Source organism: Monodelphis domestica, chromosome 6 (assembly GCF_027887165.1).
Source record: "Monodelphis domestica isolate mMonDom1 chromosome 6, mMonDom1.pri, whole genome shotgun sequence".
In the NCBI taxonomy this organism is placed as follows: Eukaryota; Metazoa; Chordata; class Mammalia; order Didelphimorphia; family Didelphidae; genus Monodelphis; species Monodelphis domestica.
Window position 1 is genome coordinate 231,616,155 of NC_077232.1, and position 16,551 is coordinate 231,632,705.

General features: G+C 36.9%; 1 protein-coding gene across 17 annotated transcripts in view; it reads left to right on the forward strand.

Annotated features, from left to right (window-relative positions):
* Positions 1 to 12,506, forward strand: part of STOX2 (storkhead box 2) — a 314,602-nt gene extending 302,096 nt beyond the window's left edge. For 16 of the 17 annotated variants that reach the window (XM_056802946.1, XM_056802945.1, XM_001363933.4 and 13 more), the window contains one exon: positions 5,798 to 12,506. In XM_056802946.1, the coding sequence (XP_056658924.1) occupies positions 5,798 to 5,990 (193 nt within the window). In that variant the 3' untranslated portion in view covers positions 5,991 to 12,506. The remainder of the gene's footprint in view (positions 1 to 5,797) is intronic. The other variant, XM_056802947.1, reaches the window with a different exon arrangement.
* Positions 12,507 to 16,551: the final 4,045 nt, after the last annotated feature.

Here is a 16,551-nt window from a genome sequence, read left to right on the forward strand (position 1 = left end):
TTCTTTAAAAGAAAACCCAAATAACTAACTGAATAGTTTGCTACTTTAAAGAGAAGAGAAATTCAGCAATGTGTTATGCCCTTGTTAATGTTCTGGGAGACAAAATTAAATAGGTCCTAAAGCAGGTTATGACAGTGAAATCCTAGGAGGGTTCACATGTACAAAAACCTATTTTCACAAAAATTAGTTTTTCGGCTTATTTGCAAAGTCCTGATTTTTCACTTGAAAGAAATCTGATGGGGCACTAATAATGGACCATAATATATGCCTTCAAAGCCTCTTGATGATAAAAAATTGGTGGATTTAGAACTGTGTATTTCAGATATAGCACTAGCAACATTCCTTTAATGGACTAAATCCATGGTAGTATCTACAAATGATTTGTCTTTTTCTCAAACCAAGTGTTAGTCTTTCCCCAGGAATTATTCTCCCCTGATGTGGTAAGAATAGGAGAGCAGACACCTCAGAAGTCCTTGTGATATTTTTCTCAGGACCCAGGAAAAGCAAATTAGGAAATGAATGCACTCCAAATCCTCGGGAACAGAGAGCCCTTGTTGTCATAGTTTCTTTGCTATGCATTTATCTTCAGAAGTGAGACAGAGCCCAGTACCAGGGGTGGCAGCCCGCCAGCACAGAGCTACAGTGGAATTGGCATATAATATTTTGGCTATCTCATAATGCTGATTTGGGGATTTCATAGCACACAATTAAATCTGAGCCAAAAGTAAGGTCCAGTCTTGCTCCAAATTCAGAAATGCTTCAAGTCCTACTTGGTCCTGATGTCTATACTACAAGGAATTGAGAGTGTCTTCAGCACATACATGGCAGCCAGGAGTGTGGCTGAGGCATCTTTTCACTGACGCAGAACACAGTTTGTCCCCCCACCCCCAAGTCTTCAACCTTCAAGAGTTGCTCTGGCCAAAAACATTTATCCCCCTGTGGCGATAAGCTGGTGTTCCACTAACATGCTGTCTGTCACTTGGCCAGGGCTCAGAGCCTTTCAAGGTAGGAGTATTCAGGCAGCAGACATTCCCTAAGCCTCTACTGTGTGCCAGGTACTATAGGCTAGCCTTTAGAAGTCCAGAGAACAAAACAAAACAGTTTTTTCCCTTGATTTTATATTCTGTTGGGAGAAACAACATGGCTGCATATTAGTAAATATTTGAGGAGTTATTAACAGCTAAAATGGAAATAATAATATTCATTACCAGCATTTGAATTTTATAAATAGTTTCTCATTTGATTCTCCCAACAACTCTGGTAGGTAGGTGATATTATGATCCTCATTTTACAGTTGAGGAAACTGAGGCAGAGGTGGCATGATTTTCCCCCAGGATCACATAGCTGGTAAGTATCCAAGACTGGATTTGGAGAAGGCAGTCTGGAAGAAGATAAAAGGAAATGGGATGAAGGAAGGATACCATTAGAGAGGTTGGCATTAGGCATAAGGAGGGCAATTCCTTCCTCAGAGACAAGAGTAAAGAAAAATAGGATTTGACATCCATGATCATAACCTTTGAAAATCCAGGATCACTCCTACACCATGATGGAAAACTGGCTTAAGATGTCAGTGGAAATGAGTGCTTCTGTAAAAATTGACAATAGCCTGGAATAAGGAAGACCTGATTCAAATGTGGCTCAGATACATCCTAGCTGTATGACACTGGACAAGTGATTGAAACTCTGATTGGCTAACCCTTTTCGCTGCTCCGTCTTAGAATTATACTAAGATGGAAGGTAAGGGTTTATTTTTCAAAGTTTAAAAATAAATATTGCCAAAGAGAATGTAAGAACTTTAAATGTGATAAAGGTAGAGAGTTTTAATAATCTTTTTAAAGCCTAAAACATGATCAGCCCTAAGCACTGTTCTGCCTCTGACTCTAAGATGGAAGGTAAGGGGTTTTTACAAAGGGAGCCTTTATTATTGTGGATTCATTAATTGCCACTTGGAATACATTTTCCCATAAAGATGATGCTATGCTATGTGCTAGTTAGCTTCTCATGTCACATCCTCCTAATCTACTGTATTTAACCTGCAACATACCGTGAATAGAAGCCTTCTATAAATATCACCTTGGGAATTAATGTTTCTATGGGGAAAGCACTCAAGAGTTCCTATGTGGGAATAAGTTTCTGTTGTTGCAGTACCAACAGTGAAAGATTTCATCTTAATTTTGTCTTTTATATTCTGGGAAAATAGCATCTGTGTGGAGCCGTGGGGAAGGGGCTGAGGCTAGGGATGACCTCAGGAAAGGGGCAAGGATTGGAGTCCTGCTTGGTTTCTCCCTCTGCTACCGGAGGGAGACCACTAGACCTGAAGCAAGGAAGACCCACATTCAAATCCTGCCTCAAACACTTTCTAGTTGTGTGACCCCCTAGAGGAGTCATATATCACCTCTGCTTGCCTTAGTTTCCTCAACTGTAAAATGGGGATCATGATAACACTGACCTTGTTGTAGGGATGAAATGACATTTCTAAAGTGCTTTGCACATTGGAGGCTAAACTTAATTAATGTTTTGTTTCCTTTCTTCCTGTGTGGGGTTCAGAATTCTGAAATAATTTTCTCTTAGTTTCTAGTCTTGTTTTGTGTCTGAAACAGAAGCAGAGGCAAGATATTGCTGGAGGATCACAAGAGTACCCTCAAAGAAAGCAGAATAGAATTTTTCTTCCTCCCTTCCCTTAATGGACCCTGCTATAGATATGGTAAAAGCATCAGGGATTGGTGGGCACAGGAGCTTGTGGCAACCAAAAGAAGTTTTCCTTTCCCATAGTCATCCTTCCGTTCCCCCTAATACTAATTCTTGATATTTCTATACATATAACCTCATTTTGTTCCTTAAAAGCCACTCTCTGAGGTAGATAGGGCTAGCATTTTTTAAATCCACCCCCTTTTAGAGTTGAGGAAATTAAGGTTAAACATTGAGGTGTTATTTGCTTAATGTTAAATGAGGAACAGTCAGGATTGAAACTTAAATCCAGATCGTCTGATATTAAGGCTGGCATGTTCTCTACTCCAACATGGTGTTCCCCTCCACACCCAATACCCAACCTTCCAGACGCTTGACTAAGTGCCAGCCCTGGGGAAGCTGAGAAGTGGGTTCTAGTGTTACTTTGGAGGACTGTACAAGGAAGTTTCCTGTGGCTTGGTTTTGACTGGATCACCCATGTAGAAGGCAACAGTTATTGAGTCCATTCTATCCATTTAGAATGATCATTTAGACATCATTAAATTTGTTTTGTCCTTAATAAGAACATCTGTAAAGCTCCCACCACCTCTCCATTAGGCTCCCTTCTAGAGTAGGACTTTTTAACTTGGAGTTCATGAACTTGATTTCAAAATAAATGTTTAAAAATGATCTAAATAGCTTGATAACTGTATTTCCTTATAATTGGTTTCTTTACTACTACTACTACTACTAAGAATAATGATACTGATGAATAATAAAGGTTTATTAAAATATATTTTTATTGGATCCTCACAATCACCCTAAGAAGAAGGTAAGAATTAATGTTATCATCCTTTTTCAGACAAGGAAAGGGTAGCTAGCTGGCATAGTGTCAACTTTTATACCTTAAAAACCAGCCAATACCACAGATCAGGAATAGAGTTTTTGTTGATTGCTTAAACTTCAAGTGATAGGAGAAGATGTTAATACAGATAAAACTTAGAAGTGTGTCATGTGTCCATTTTTATTTTTGGAGAGCTGATTGTTAAATATACTGGTGACTGATGTAGCTAAAAGGGACTGGAGAGTGGGCAAAGTAGACACTCATAATCCAGAGTCTTGAATTCACTTACTCTCTTGGAGAAAGTTGATTCTTTTCATATTTCTTTTGGGAAGGAAGGAGACATGAAGTTACTCCAAGGCAGAAATACTCAACCTGGGATCCACAGACCCCATTGATAGATTTTAGATTGGAGTGTCCACAAACTCAGAGAGCAAAAAAGCTTTTATTTTCATCACCTTGTAACTGAAATTTAGCATTTCCTTTAATTGTTCAAAAAAGAGCATTCTGACATAAAATAGACCAAGAGTTTTTCATGGAAGACCAATTTATCAGTGTAGAAGTTCAGACTAACCCTGTGCTTTTAAGACCTGGCTTCAAATTACTCGCAGCCAAAAGTAAAGAATTTGACCTTCTTTCTTTAGATTGTATTAACTTTTGGAGGGACCTTCTGCATGTAGACCAAATGATATTTGTTTCCATCATGAACCACATGCAAGCTTCTTTGTTACCAGTTCATCCCTTCCAGAAAGATTCTGGAAGTTGCAGACAACTGAGGGTTCTTAGATAGTGGTGGTCCAAGGTTACACAGAATTCTCAAGTGGCTAGGAGCCAAGGGAAGGCAGGGAACATTGTCTGCACCAGTTTTGAGCAGCTCACAGATGACAAGGACATTTGAAGCACAGCCTCAATTTTATTAAATACATTTTATGTACTAATCTAGGTCAGATATGAGATTAGAGCATGATGTATCAGGCACGATGGATCCACCCAATAAGTCCAAAAACTTATAGGAAGTATGTTAATTCTTTCCCCCTGTTTTCAACTTTAGCAAACAGTAAATCCATCTGTATGGAGGTGGAGACCCTCTCTCCCCATGCCAGAAAATTCAAAACTCTTCATGGCTTGAAACATAGGAACCTATTAAGCAATGCTACCCTAACACTAAACCAAGTAGATTTTGTTTTGTTTTGTTTTGTTTTTTGGTAATCTCCCAGCAAATTTTCAGTAATTGTCTTAGCCCTTTTAGAGTTATGAAAATAAGTTGAGAAATTAACCAAGAAATTGAATAAAGCTGTTAAAGCATTTTTAGCACATAGAATCCTCTAAGGAAAAAGGAAGGAAAGAATAATTATATGTCCCACAACTGAATGGAAAAAGCAAGTGTTATTTATTTGCCTTAACAATATTTGAACTCATTTCAAGTGATGTTCTCCCCTAGTGCTTTGGCACAAATTGTTCGGTCAGTTCCTACCCAAGTGGGATGGCTTTGAATATATACCAAGCAAAGGGATCTGCCTGCATGGCTGCCCCCCAAGACCAGAGCCCAGCCAGAAGGTGGTAAATTCCTGGATTATGACCACAAAGAATATCTCTTAGGTAAAATGGGTTTGTGATCTGTGTCTACAGCAAGAATAGGTCATTTTTCCTATTTTTTCTAAAATTTCCTAAATTCCTAAAAATAGGAAATTTTATGTATTGTGGATTTTTTAAAAAAGAACTTATAAAGGTTAAAATTTGACCCAAAGATCTAACTAAAAATGTACTCTCTGGAGTGCATCAAGGATCCAATTTTCACATAATTGGACTATGCATCATGAGTCCAATATGGTAAAGTTCAACAAATCTAACAGTAAATTCACTGACCCAATTTGGTATTACTCCTTTATGTGCCAGCCTAAAAATGAAGGCATTATGCATATATATTTATGCGTGTGTATGTGTTTAAAAAAATCCATCTGATGTCTGTCTAGCATGTGACATCTTGAAATTGTTTCCTTGAGTTAAAAAATCCAACTGTGTGTTCAGCCATCTGAAATCCTTTAGCCCATTTAACGTGCTAGTATTATAACATACTGACTCGTGAAAACTTCTGGAATCCATTTTGAAGAAACATATGTGAGTAATCAAATTGGGGTAGTTTATTGATCTGACATTACTAACCAACAGAGGAAGTCCATTAAATACATCATTCTCTCTTCCTCTGGCACTTGATATGTAATTATTTATGTGAAAACTTTTTTTCTTTTTTTCCCTTTCTTTCTCTCTCCTTTTTTTAAATTCATCCAGTACCCGTGAGAGCCTGGCTTCCAACACTTCCAGCATTGTTGAAAGTAACCGTCGTCAAAACCCAACCCTGAGCCCCGCGCACATAGGCGCAGCGCCGGCATTCAGCTTCCGCACAAGTACAGACCCCTCAGCAAATGAAGCCGAGAAGTTGCCGAAACCCAATTGCTTGCAAGCTTCTGTTACTAGTGTGTGATAGTCATCCTGCCTCCTCCAATCTTTTGTCTCATCCTGTATGGCGAAGTTTACGACGTTGGGACCGATGTTTACATCTTTGGGAAGACAAGCATCTCCACCACAGTTTTGGTGTTTACTTAAACTGTGCTGCTAAAGTAGGCTAGGACAAAAAAAACAAAAAACTAAAAAAAAAAACCACAAAAAACAAAAAAAAATCTTAATTTCCAAGTATTGTTTTTCACGTTTATGGCTCTGTAGCAACAGACTAGCCCAGTAGGGGTAATGTGTATACTTTTGCTTAACTGATCATAACTGAGCACATAGGTGAGAGTCTAGCCACTGTAGGTGTTAGCTGCATTTTTTGGTGTCATGTGGTTGCTAATTCCATTGACCAATGCCACAGATGTGTGATGAAGCTCTTAGTCCTTGGTTGAACAGTGCCACAGAACGGATCCTTGACACTTATTTCCCCCCAAGCTTAGCCACCACAGAAAGCATAAAATAAAAGGCACGGGTCACCATGAGGAAAATAGCGCCAAACACTGCTAGAAAGGACCTCAGCCCTTCTCTGTCTGTGAATTACTTATACACCCATCATTTTCACTGTGAGTTCTCATGACACTCTTTTTGCAGGAGCCCTTGAAAGTGAGTTAGAAGGGATTGTGTTCGAATTACTGGGTGGTATTTTGTTATGAGGATTTTTTTGTGTGTGCGTGTGTTTGGTTTGGGGTATTTTTTTTGGAGGGGTATGACTATATCAGATCCTTATCTGACTCTAAACCTTCCATAACTACAAAGAGAATTATCTATAGGTCTTTGAATTTGAAGTGGACAAAGAAAGGGGGAATTTACCGACTTGGCTTAGCAACAGCACTGAGTGATGGAAGAGGTAATTTTTTTTTTCTAAGTATTAAATCATGTATCTTAGGGAGGTCATTTTATTCTTGTGATACTTATGATGTTCCTAGTTTAATAGAGGAAATAACTAATTTGTTTAAATGAAAAGCAATTTCTTTGTGATACAAATGAAGAGTATGGCCTGAGGAGTTTATTTCTTTCTAATGGAAGGATATAATTCTATTTTATGTAGTTTTAAATAGAATGCCTAAATTAGGCTGTGGAAAATAATCTTTAGTGGTTATATAGAAGAGCAGATTTAGGGAGAGTTGAACTTCAGGCCTTGGATTCCTGGAAAGATGATTGTGGACAAATAAAAATATGATCTGAGTGGAGATATATTTGTGCCCATGGGATTTCTAGCACGAAGCCCTCATTCTACAGGTGTGGCATATACATAATTTGTACTCCCCTAAAATTTTCCAGAGTAATTATGCATATATGAACTATGCCAGAGTAATGTTTACAGATACATTGGTACCAACTTTCAGGAGTCACTCTTAGGTAGTCTTATAGATGTTTTTAGCCCATATTGTTCCCACAAATGGTTTGTTAATGTTTTGTTTTGGTTTCTAGTTTAAGGCATTAAAGATGCCTTTCCACAGTTTAGGGATTATTTATGCAAAAAGATACCAAATTTTCTGACTCAAAATAAGTTGGTCATTGAAAGTTCCAAGATTTTTATTAGAACAGCAAATGAAAATGGGTGAAAATGATAAATAATTTTTAAAAAATGATGTGAGATGCAAGGCAGTGATATCTAACAGTACAGAGTTTCTCTTTGTGATGGATTTGTTTTGTTTTTGGTCAGCCAGTTATTATAAATGAATTAATGCATTCAACTGTAAATGTGAATTGCAGTTGGAGTTCAGATTTTGTTAGGTATAACATTTGTAAAATACTTCCGTCTTAATATCATAATTTGAATCACCAGAAATCACAGGTATCTGTGTTGTCGCATTTTTTACAGTTGTATACAATTGGTAGATTCCTAGAGCCCCCCCCAGTTTGCTTTAGAACCTGAAGCACTGGGGGACTTTGATTCCTTTGCAAATATTTGGGAGACACATGGGTCAGATTCCTTATTTTTGGTATTAAGAATTCCTTTTTATGTTGCAATTAGACATTCCATTGCATTTCTGAGTAGACTCCTAAACCAATGGGCCTTCACCCTCATGCCTTATTTCCTCTATGGCATGCCATGTCTGCTCAGAAATGCATCGTTTCCCTCATTGTTTAAATATGTGAGAAGGAACGATAATATATCTAATAGACTCCAGAGTCTGTTTCTTTGGGGAGTTGGATACCATACAGTTACTAAATTTTCCACAAAAATTCATTAAAAAATCTGTTCATAAGTAATAGAAATGTTGGAATGCTATGTTAACTTCTGAAAATAGCCACTGTAAAAATCAGGTAGTATATTAACAGAAAATGGGAGAAATCATTTATTTAAAAAAAAACTTTTTTAAATCGAAAATTGTCAAGCATTAGACAAAAAGTGAATAGTGTAAGGAAATTTATACACTATCTAGCCAGATAAATGGTGTATATAATTTCAAAAATCTCTCATAGACCAGCAGTCATTAGTATTGAAATTATAGACTTTTAAAAAATGGAATGTAAACAGGAGTTTCAAATAGAAACATTCTCATCTGTAGTTAATTTTTACTCTTGGAAAAATGTATTTAAAATGGGATCTTAAGGCCATTCCGTCTTGAGGTTCTTGAAGACCAATCCCTTGGGCGCCTCTCCAAGAGTTTCTGTTACCATCATACTCCTTCCATGAGATTAGAGCTTTCTGTTATGGTTTCTTATCTGGTCTTCTCTTTTTGTATATTGACTGAAAGGTTTACAGAACTGAGTTAGGTGGAATCTTTCTACGTGTTCAACTTTAAAAGGTCAACACATCTGTCAGTATTTTGCACATTTACTATGTATTATTATAATACAACATGTTACTTTATGGTAATTTTTATTTTCACATATAACTACCTCCATGAATTCAATGAAATGGCAGCAGTGTGTTTGAGGGTATTAGAAAAGAGCAAGGTTCAAACTTTCTGACGCATCGGGTCACGATATTCTCTCTGTGTGTTGACACTTGTGTTTAAAGTCACCATTTCCTGTCCCTTCCCCCATTTCCATGATTCCTCTTTACTGTGGCGTTTAGCTTTTCAGATTCGATCTTTGTATTTCTCTTCAAGAAAGCTCATTTGGCGTTTTTGCTTTTTTTAGGGGTTTTTTGGTTGCTGTATAGTCTTCCTATCAAGAAAAAAAAAATTGAAAAATTCTTATCTTTTTCCCATCCCTGCTAGAATTTGTTTTTCTGGTAGGTAGTTGGTAAGTATGATTTAGCACCTGCTAAATATGATTAGAGTTTTAGGTTTTATAAGGCAAAGAATACACACCAGATATTTGAACCGCCAACTTTGAAGCACTTTGGGCCCCAATCTGCCTTCACTTGCATGCTAACATATCGAGTCAAATTTTCACTTTACTTGAGAGAGCTTTGCTATACATTCCATTCTCACTATCTGTCTCTGTCTGTTTCTCTCTCCCTGCCTCCTTCCCTCTCCCCCAATTCCACTCTCCCTCTCTGTCGTTCACTCTCTGTGCTAGACCTTGCATAACATGCCATTTTCTATATTGTGCACATCTCAGGGTACCTTAATGAGTAGATTAAGAAGGGGTGCCTCCCTATCAAGACATGAGAAAAAGGGCCAGAAGGAAAGTAGCTGGGGGCAAAGAACAAATCATCCCTCTCTACTGTAGTGCTTTGAAACTTTGAGATTTGGCTTTTTTGTCTTAAAAGTCCAGAAATCGAAAGCTAAGTTGTACATTAGCTTTTTTTCCAAATCCCTTTTTTTCTTAACCAGCATTTAAAAAAATGGAAGCTCCAAATGCCATCCCTTTTTTGTTGGGCACAGTAAATGGAAAAGAAAGAAAAAAAGGGAAGAAAATCTACCTGGGGGATAAACCACTCCTTACCACAAAGTGTACTTGAAAATAAAGTTTTTAACTTAAATTATAGAAATATTAATCATAATCATAACACTTTTCCTAATGTGTCTCATTATAGATTATCAAGGCAGCATTTGGAGCCTCCTCAAAATTGTGATTGATAAGAACTTTGCACACAGTTCACCTTGGATCTCAAAGTGCTTCCAAAGCATTCAGATTCACTATTGAGAATCAAACAGAAAATAGAGGGTGCTTTTTCATGTAACCCCCATTTTGGAAAAGAATGATCAGGTGATAAGGCTAGAGATCACCCTCAGTGAGAGGCAGCTATCTCTTTTCTATTGGGTTGATAGGCCATCATGAGAAAGCACTACATGCAATATCCTTTTTCCCCCCTATAAAGAGAATAATGTCAATTAATTATTGTTGAGTATCAATTAAAAAAAAAAGATACGCCATCCATTTTTACTTAGAAATTTCAGGGCTTTTTCTGAATATGAAAACATCCCCATAGCTTATAGAGTGTGAGGCAAAACGACAGACAAATTAAATGGTGCCCCTCCCCAAATGTCCCACTTGGACCGATCCTAGTTCTAGATGTACTCCCTCATCTATGATTTTTGTATAAAGCTTTTGCATCTCCTGTGGCTCAATGACATTTTTCAGGAACAAGGCTGCTCTTGGCAGTGGAAGGTGCTGAATACACATTTTAATTAAAAAAAAATCTTTATCAAGTACTTTTTATAGGGCTGATCGGCACAAAGGAGATTTAGTACAATCCATTTCAGCCTACTCTTTTGAAGGATCTGGATTACCAAAGGGAGCTGATCTTGTTATATATGTCCTCTAAAATGGGAGGGATAAAAATAGCCTTAACAGTGACATGCTCCTCAATTAAAACTGGCCAGTCTATAGAGCTGCCCAATGTGCTATCAACCTTGGGAGCGCCCAGAGCACAGCATTCCCTTTTTTGGCCACCTCCAGTACCATCTTGCCTGCTTACAGAAGACAGCCTCTACTACTACTACTTCTGTTTGCACGTGGCTCTTCTTTGTATGTTGGGTTTAGAGGAACCTAAAATACACTGAAAACCCCCCTGTATGGTGTTGGGAGACATTACCTGGCTTTGGTTCAGTAACATCTTGGGCTGAATAGAGATGACTATCGAATGCCTTTGCCGAGTGAACAAATAAATACTTCCAACTGGCTGGGACCTGACAGTTGACATTCCCCTTTCTTCCTAAGAAAGCTTTACAGTGTTAAGAATACATTCAGTATTCTTCTTTTTCTGGGAGATTTTTGTTTGTTTAGAGATACTTAAGTTTTACCCACTTGATTTTGGTGAAATCGGATTCCATGGTTAAATTCCACTTCTACAGTTGAATGAGGGACTGGAATCTCCCAGGCTGAGTTAGTTGAAGTTGTCTTTGCAGCAGCATCCTGACAGACAGGTGCCATAGCTTTTGCAAATAATCTTGGGTCTCTATAGTTTCTGTATACTTTGCTGTGGGTCATTTGGAAAGACTGGAATTCTAGAAGGCTGATCTGGGATTAAACAGTTGGATTAGAAATATGATTTGGATGTGAAAATTAAATTTTCTTCCTAGAGTTGTATATATACTGTTACAGGGCTTTAATATTTTGGCTTGAGATATGAACATCTATTACCATGCCAGCTGAAGGCAGGGGACATTTCCCGAGTGGTGACTGGAGGAGGTGAGGAAACCATGGAATTCCAAACTAATTCCACCCACACCCTGCCTCCCCATTCCAAGGGCTGACCTCAGTGCCCCTGTTCCTTTATTGCTCCCACCAAAAAGAGGTACCAAATCTGGGATCTTGGGAAGATCTCACATGACTTATATCCTTTGCAGTTAGATGAAAGAATCATTGAAGTTCACACTCGACAGACCCTTGCCTTCCTGTCACCCTTGTGTTCTGCCCCGTCCCCTTCCATCACCACCTAGACACTGCTACACCACCACATGTTGCCACACTGACATGTGGTATTGTGCCCACATGCTGGGGTAGGGGATAGAGCCACCCTAAGGACACCTCCATGTAAGTATGACAGAAAGTGGGTCCTTAGAGTAGTTGGCATAGCTATTACTTTATAGCTGAGACTTCAGTTTAAACACTAACTTTAAGGGATCATAATTCTGCAGGTATCTTTCCCTGAGTGACTGAATGTGACTGTTGCATTAGGTTAAATGAGTTAAGAAATGCAAGTGGGATTTACTGTATGTTAGAAGGGAGTTTTGCAGCCAAGACTGCCTTGAATAAATGTGTTTGCACTGAAAAAAATTTTTAAAAATTTACTTGGTCTCTGGTTGCTGTAAAGGTCATCCAAGATGGATGTTCTGTTTATATTGTATAGTATTTCATATGAAATAATTACAGCTCATGAAATGTCTTCCCTAATGTTACTGATTTATAACAGCACATTTGTAACATGGTTTTTATTGTGTCCGTGTATCATATTGTAAATGATGATTACTTGTCATGCTTAGTATAATAACTTAAAAGGAAAAAAAAAGACAGGGATTTTTGTAAGTCTATATTTGAAAGTCCCTCCACATGGTAATATTGTGTTCATGTTGTTTATGTAGTGTCGTGTGAAATATCCATTTTGGATTGTGTTACTTTTTAAGATATTAAATAACATTTGGTTATATGTCTAAGTGGATTTTTTTTTATTTGAGAGAAAATATTTTAGGTAATGCCAATCATTTGTCCCTAAACTGAGATGGTTTTGGACCACATTTACTCATCTCAGAATATTTAGGGTTAGACATTCCTTGTTCAAGCCTATAAGAGAGAGAGAGAGAGAGAGAGAGACAGACAGACAGACAGACAGACAGACAGACAGACAGACAGACAGAGAATACAAAATTCTTTCAGGTTGGGAGCTAAGAAGTGCCTAGAATTGAGTTCTGACTTGAGATATGTGGTGTATTCACACACAATGGTGCTTTTACTTGGAGTCAGGAAAATTTGAATTTGAATCCTACCCTGTACTTTTTCTAACTATGAAACCCTGAGTGCATCGCTTTCAACTTCTTTCCATCTCAGTTTCTTCATCTATAAAATGGGGATAATAGCACCTACTTCACAGGGTGGTTTTGAGGATCAAGTGAGAAAACATGTAACTCAAAAGTACTGTCTAAATGCTGCTTGTTAACTGAAATTCATACACAAGTACATACATGTATATGCTTATTCCAATAATCCCAGTGTCCCAAACATTTCAGTAGGTGTTGAAAATACAGATTATTTGGACAGTGTTAAAGGTTAACAGCAAAATATTTTTGGAAGAAGTTACACCTAATGAGTTACAATTTTAAAGAAAGAGAGAGAGATGGTATGAGAGGCATAATAGGTGCCAGGTACAGCTTAAATAAGCCCAATAAAAAAGAGGAGAGGGTGAAATATGGGACTGAGGGCTTCAAGAAAATATTTAAGTAGTGAAAAATAGGTTCAAGTTTTGAAGTCAAACAGTTCATGTGACTAGACAGACATGATAATAGGACAGTTTCCTTAAGAACTGTGAAAGAAATAACTGAAAGGGTGGGGTGAGGAATAGCAACCAAGATGGCAGTAGCACCAGTATTCTTTCTGAGCTATCCCAACTGTCAAAAGAACAAAAAAATAACCCCACCAAAACACCAAACTGAATTCTGAGTGAAAAAGTCTCAATGAAAGACAAAGATTTATAGACACTAAGATGAGGGCTAATAAAGAGCACTCCGTGGCAGAAGTGGCAGCACCAGGAGCAAACCAGCATCCAAGAATAATAAAGGGACTGAACATATGGAGAAAAAAAGATCCCTGAGGACCCCGTTCTAGCACTGGAAGCAGGATCTGGTGCCAATTGGCAGTCTGTCCCCATTACTCAGTTGGGGACTACCTGAAAGGCATGACCAAAAAAAAATTCTAGATACCATCTTTTAAGAAATTGTCAAAGGAAATGACCCAGATAACTTAGAACCAGAAGGCAAAGGAGAAATTGAAAGAAATACTGTCCACCTCCTTGAAGAGATCCCAAAATGAAAACTCCCAGGAATATTATAGTTAAAATTCAGAGAAAAGGTCAAGGAGAAAATATTGAAAGCAGCCAGAAAGAAATGATTCAAATACTATATAGCCACAGTGAGGAACAAACACGATTTAGCAGCAACCACTCAAAAGGACAAGAGGGCTTAGAATGATAGTTTAGATGGCAGAGAAGGTAGAAGTACAATGAAGAATAGCAAACCCTGAAAAACTGAGTATAATTATACCAAAGATGGAGATGGGGGTGGAATGGATCTTTAATCAAATAAAGAACTTACCAGATATTCCTAATGAAAAAACCAGAGCTGAACAGAAAATTTGACATTCAAACAAAAGAGAAAAGGTAAATATGAATGAGAAAACATAAAAAAATTACCAAGATTAAACTATTTACATTCTTATATAGGAAGATGATATTGCTAAATTCTATGAACATTATCACCATTAAAGCAATTAAAATGAATCTAGACAGAGGATGAGGGTGTGAATCCCTGTAGGAATGAACTCAGAAGAAAAATGGAAAGGTGAGAAAAGGGGATACTCTAGAAGGGGAAATGGAGAGAAGAATAGGGAAAATTATCTTGGAAGTGACAGACAATTTTTACAAAGGAGGGGAGAATAGGGTAGGGAAAGTAAAAAATGTTTAAATCTCATCTGAACTGGTTCAAGGAAGGAATTATATGCACATACACACATTGTTGGGTATAGAAATTTATCTTGCCTAATGGAGAAGTAAGAGGGGAGAGGGCTAAAGATAAGGAAGGGTAATAAGAGAGAAGGTTATTAGGAGAGGCAGATCAAAAGCACAACAGATTTTTGAGGAGACAGAGAAGGATAAATAGAAGAGAAAAGGATCAAAGTAAATATTTATTTAGTAATCCTAACTCTGAATTTGAATGAAATGAATTCATGAGATGGAATCTAGCAACATGTTTACAAGAGACACACTTAGAGCAGTAAGAGACACTCAGTTAAATTAAGAAATAAGAGACTAAAGAAAAATCTGTTTTAGCTGAACTAAGGAAAAAATTAGCTATCATGATCTGAAACAAAGGGAAAGCAAAAAATAGACCTGATCAAAAGATAATCAGAGAAACTCCATTTTCTTTAGAGGTACCAGATATAATTAATTAATATCAATATTAAACAAATATGTACCAAATGATATAGCATCCACATTCTTGAAGGAAAAGTTAAATTAATTAGAGGCAAAAACAAATAGTAAAACTGTTCGTTTAAAGAACAATTCTGATACTCAAACTATTTGAAGAAATCTGTTAACAAGGAATACTACAGTTCTTCTATGATGTAAATATAGTTGTGAAATAGTAGCATGGTAGGGGCAGCTGTGTGACTCTGGGCAAGTCACTTGACCCCCATTGCCTAGCCCTTACCACTTTTCTGCCTTGTAACCACTACAGAATATTGATTCCAAGACGGAAGGTAAGTGTTTAAAAAAAATTTTTTTTTAATGGTAGCATGGAGATTGCAATAATATGTCAAAAAGATAACATTATGACCATCCTGGATTTTCACCAGGAATATAGGATTGGTTCACTATTAGGAAAATCATTAGCATAAATTATCATACTAATAACAAAAACCTCATGATAATATCAATTGATGCAGAAAAATAAACATAAACTTATTAAAATTAGAGAAGAATAAATGGAGTTTTTCTTAAAATGATATGTAATATCTATCTAAAATGAAGAGCAAGCATTGTGTGTGATTGGAATAAATTAGAAGCCTTCCGATAAGATCAGGGATAAATCAAGGGTGTCCATTATTAGAGGCAAAAACAAAAATACTAACAATTATACCAATAGGAGCAGAAAAAGATTTTGAGAAAATATGACATTCCTAGGGAAAACACTAGAAAGCATAGTAGTAAATGAAGTTTTTCTTAAAATTATAAAACACTGTCTATTTAAAACAAAGAACAAACACTGTATTAGAATAGAAAGTCTTTCCAAAAAGATCAGGAAAGAAGTCAGGGTATCTTTTATCACTATTATTATTTAACATTGTACTAGAAATATTAGCTATAGCAATAAGAAATAAATAGGAATAAGTGTAGGCAATGAGAAAACAGAGCTGTCACTCATTGCAGATGATAAGATGGTATACTTAAAGAGCCCCAGAGAATAAAATTTAAAACTATTTGAAACAACTAACAACTTTGGCAAAGTTGCAAGATAAAAAGGTAAATTCACAAAAATTATCAGCATTTCTATATTTTGTTGACAAAACCCAGAAGGAAGCGATAGAAAAATTCCATTTAAAATAACTATAGTGTAAATACTTAGGAGTCTACCTGACAAGATACAGACAAGGATTATATGAATTTAGAAAAGATGAATGACAAAAGTTGGGGGAACATTTTGTGGGGAAATTGAGACACTAATGCACTGCTGGGGGAGTTGTAAACTAATTCATCCACTCCAGAGAGCAATGTGTAAATAGGTCCAAAGGGATAGAAAACTATACATATTCTTTGACTCAGCAATACTATTACTAGTTTTGTATCCCAAAGCAATGAAAAACAAAAATGAAAAGGACCTATATAAAGAAAAATATTTACAGCAGCTCTTTTTTTTTTTAAACCCTTACCTTCTGTCTTGGAGTCAATACTGTGTATTGGCTCCAAGGCAGAAGAGTGGTAA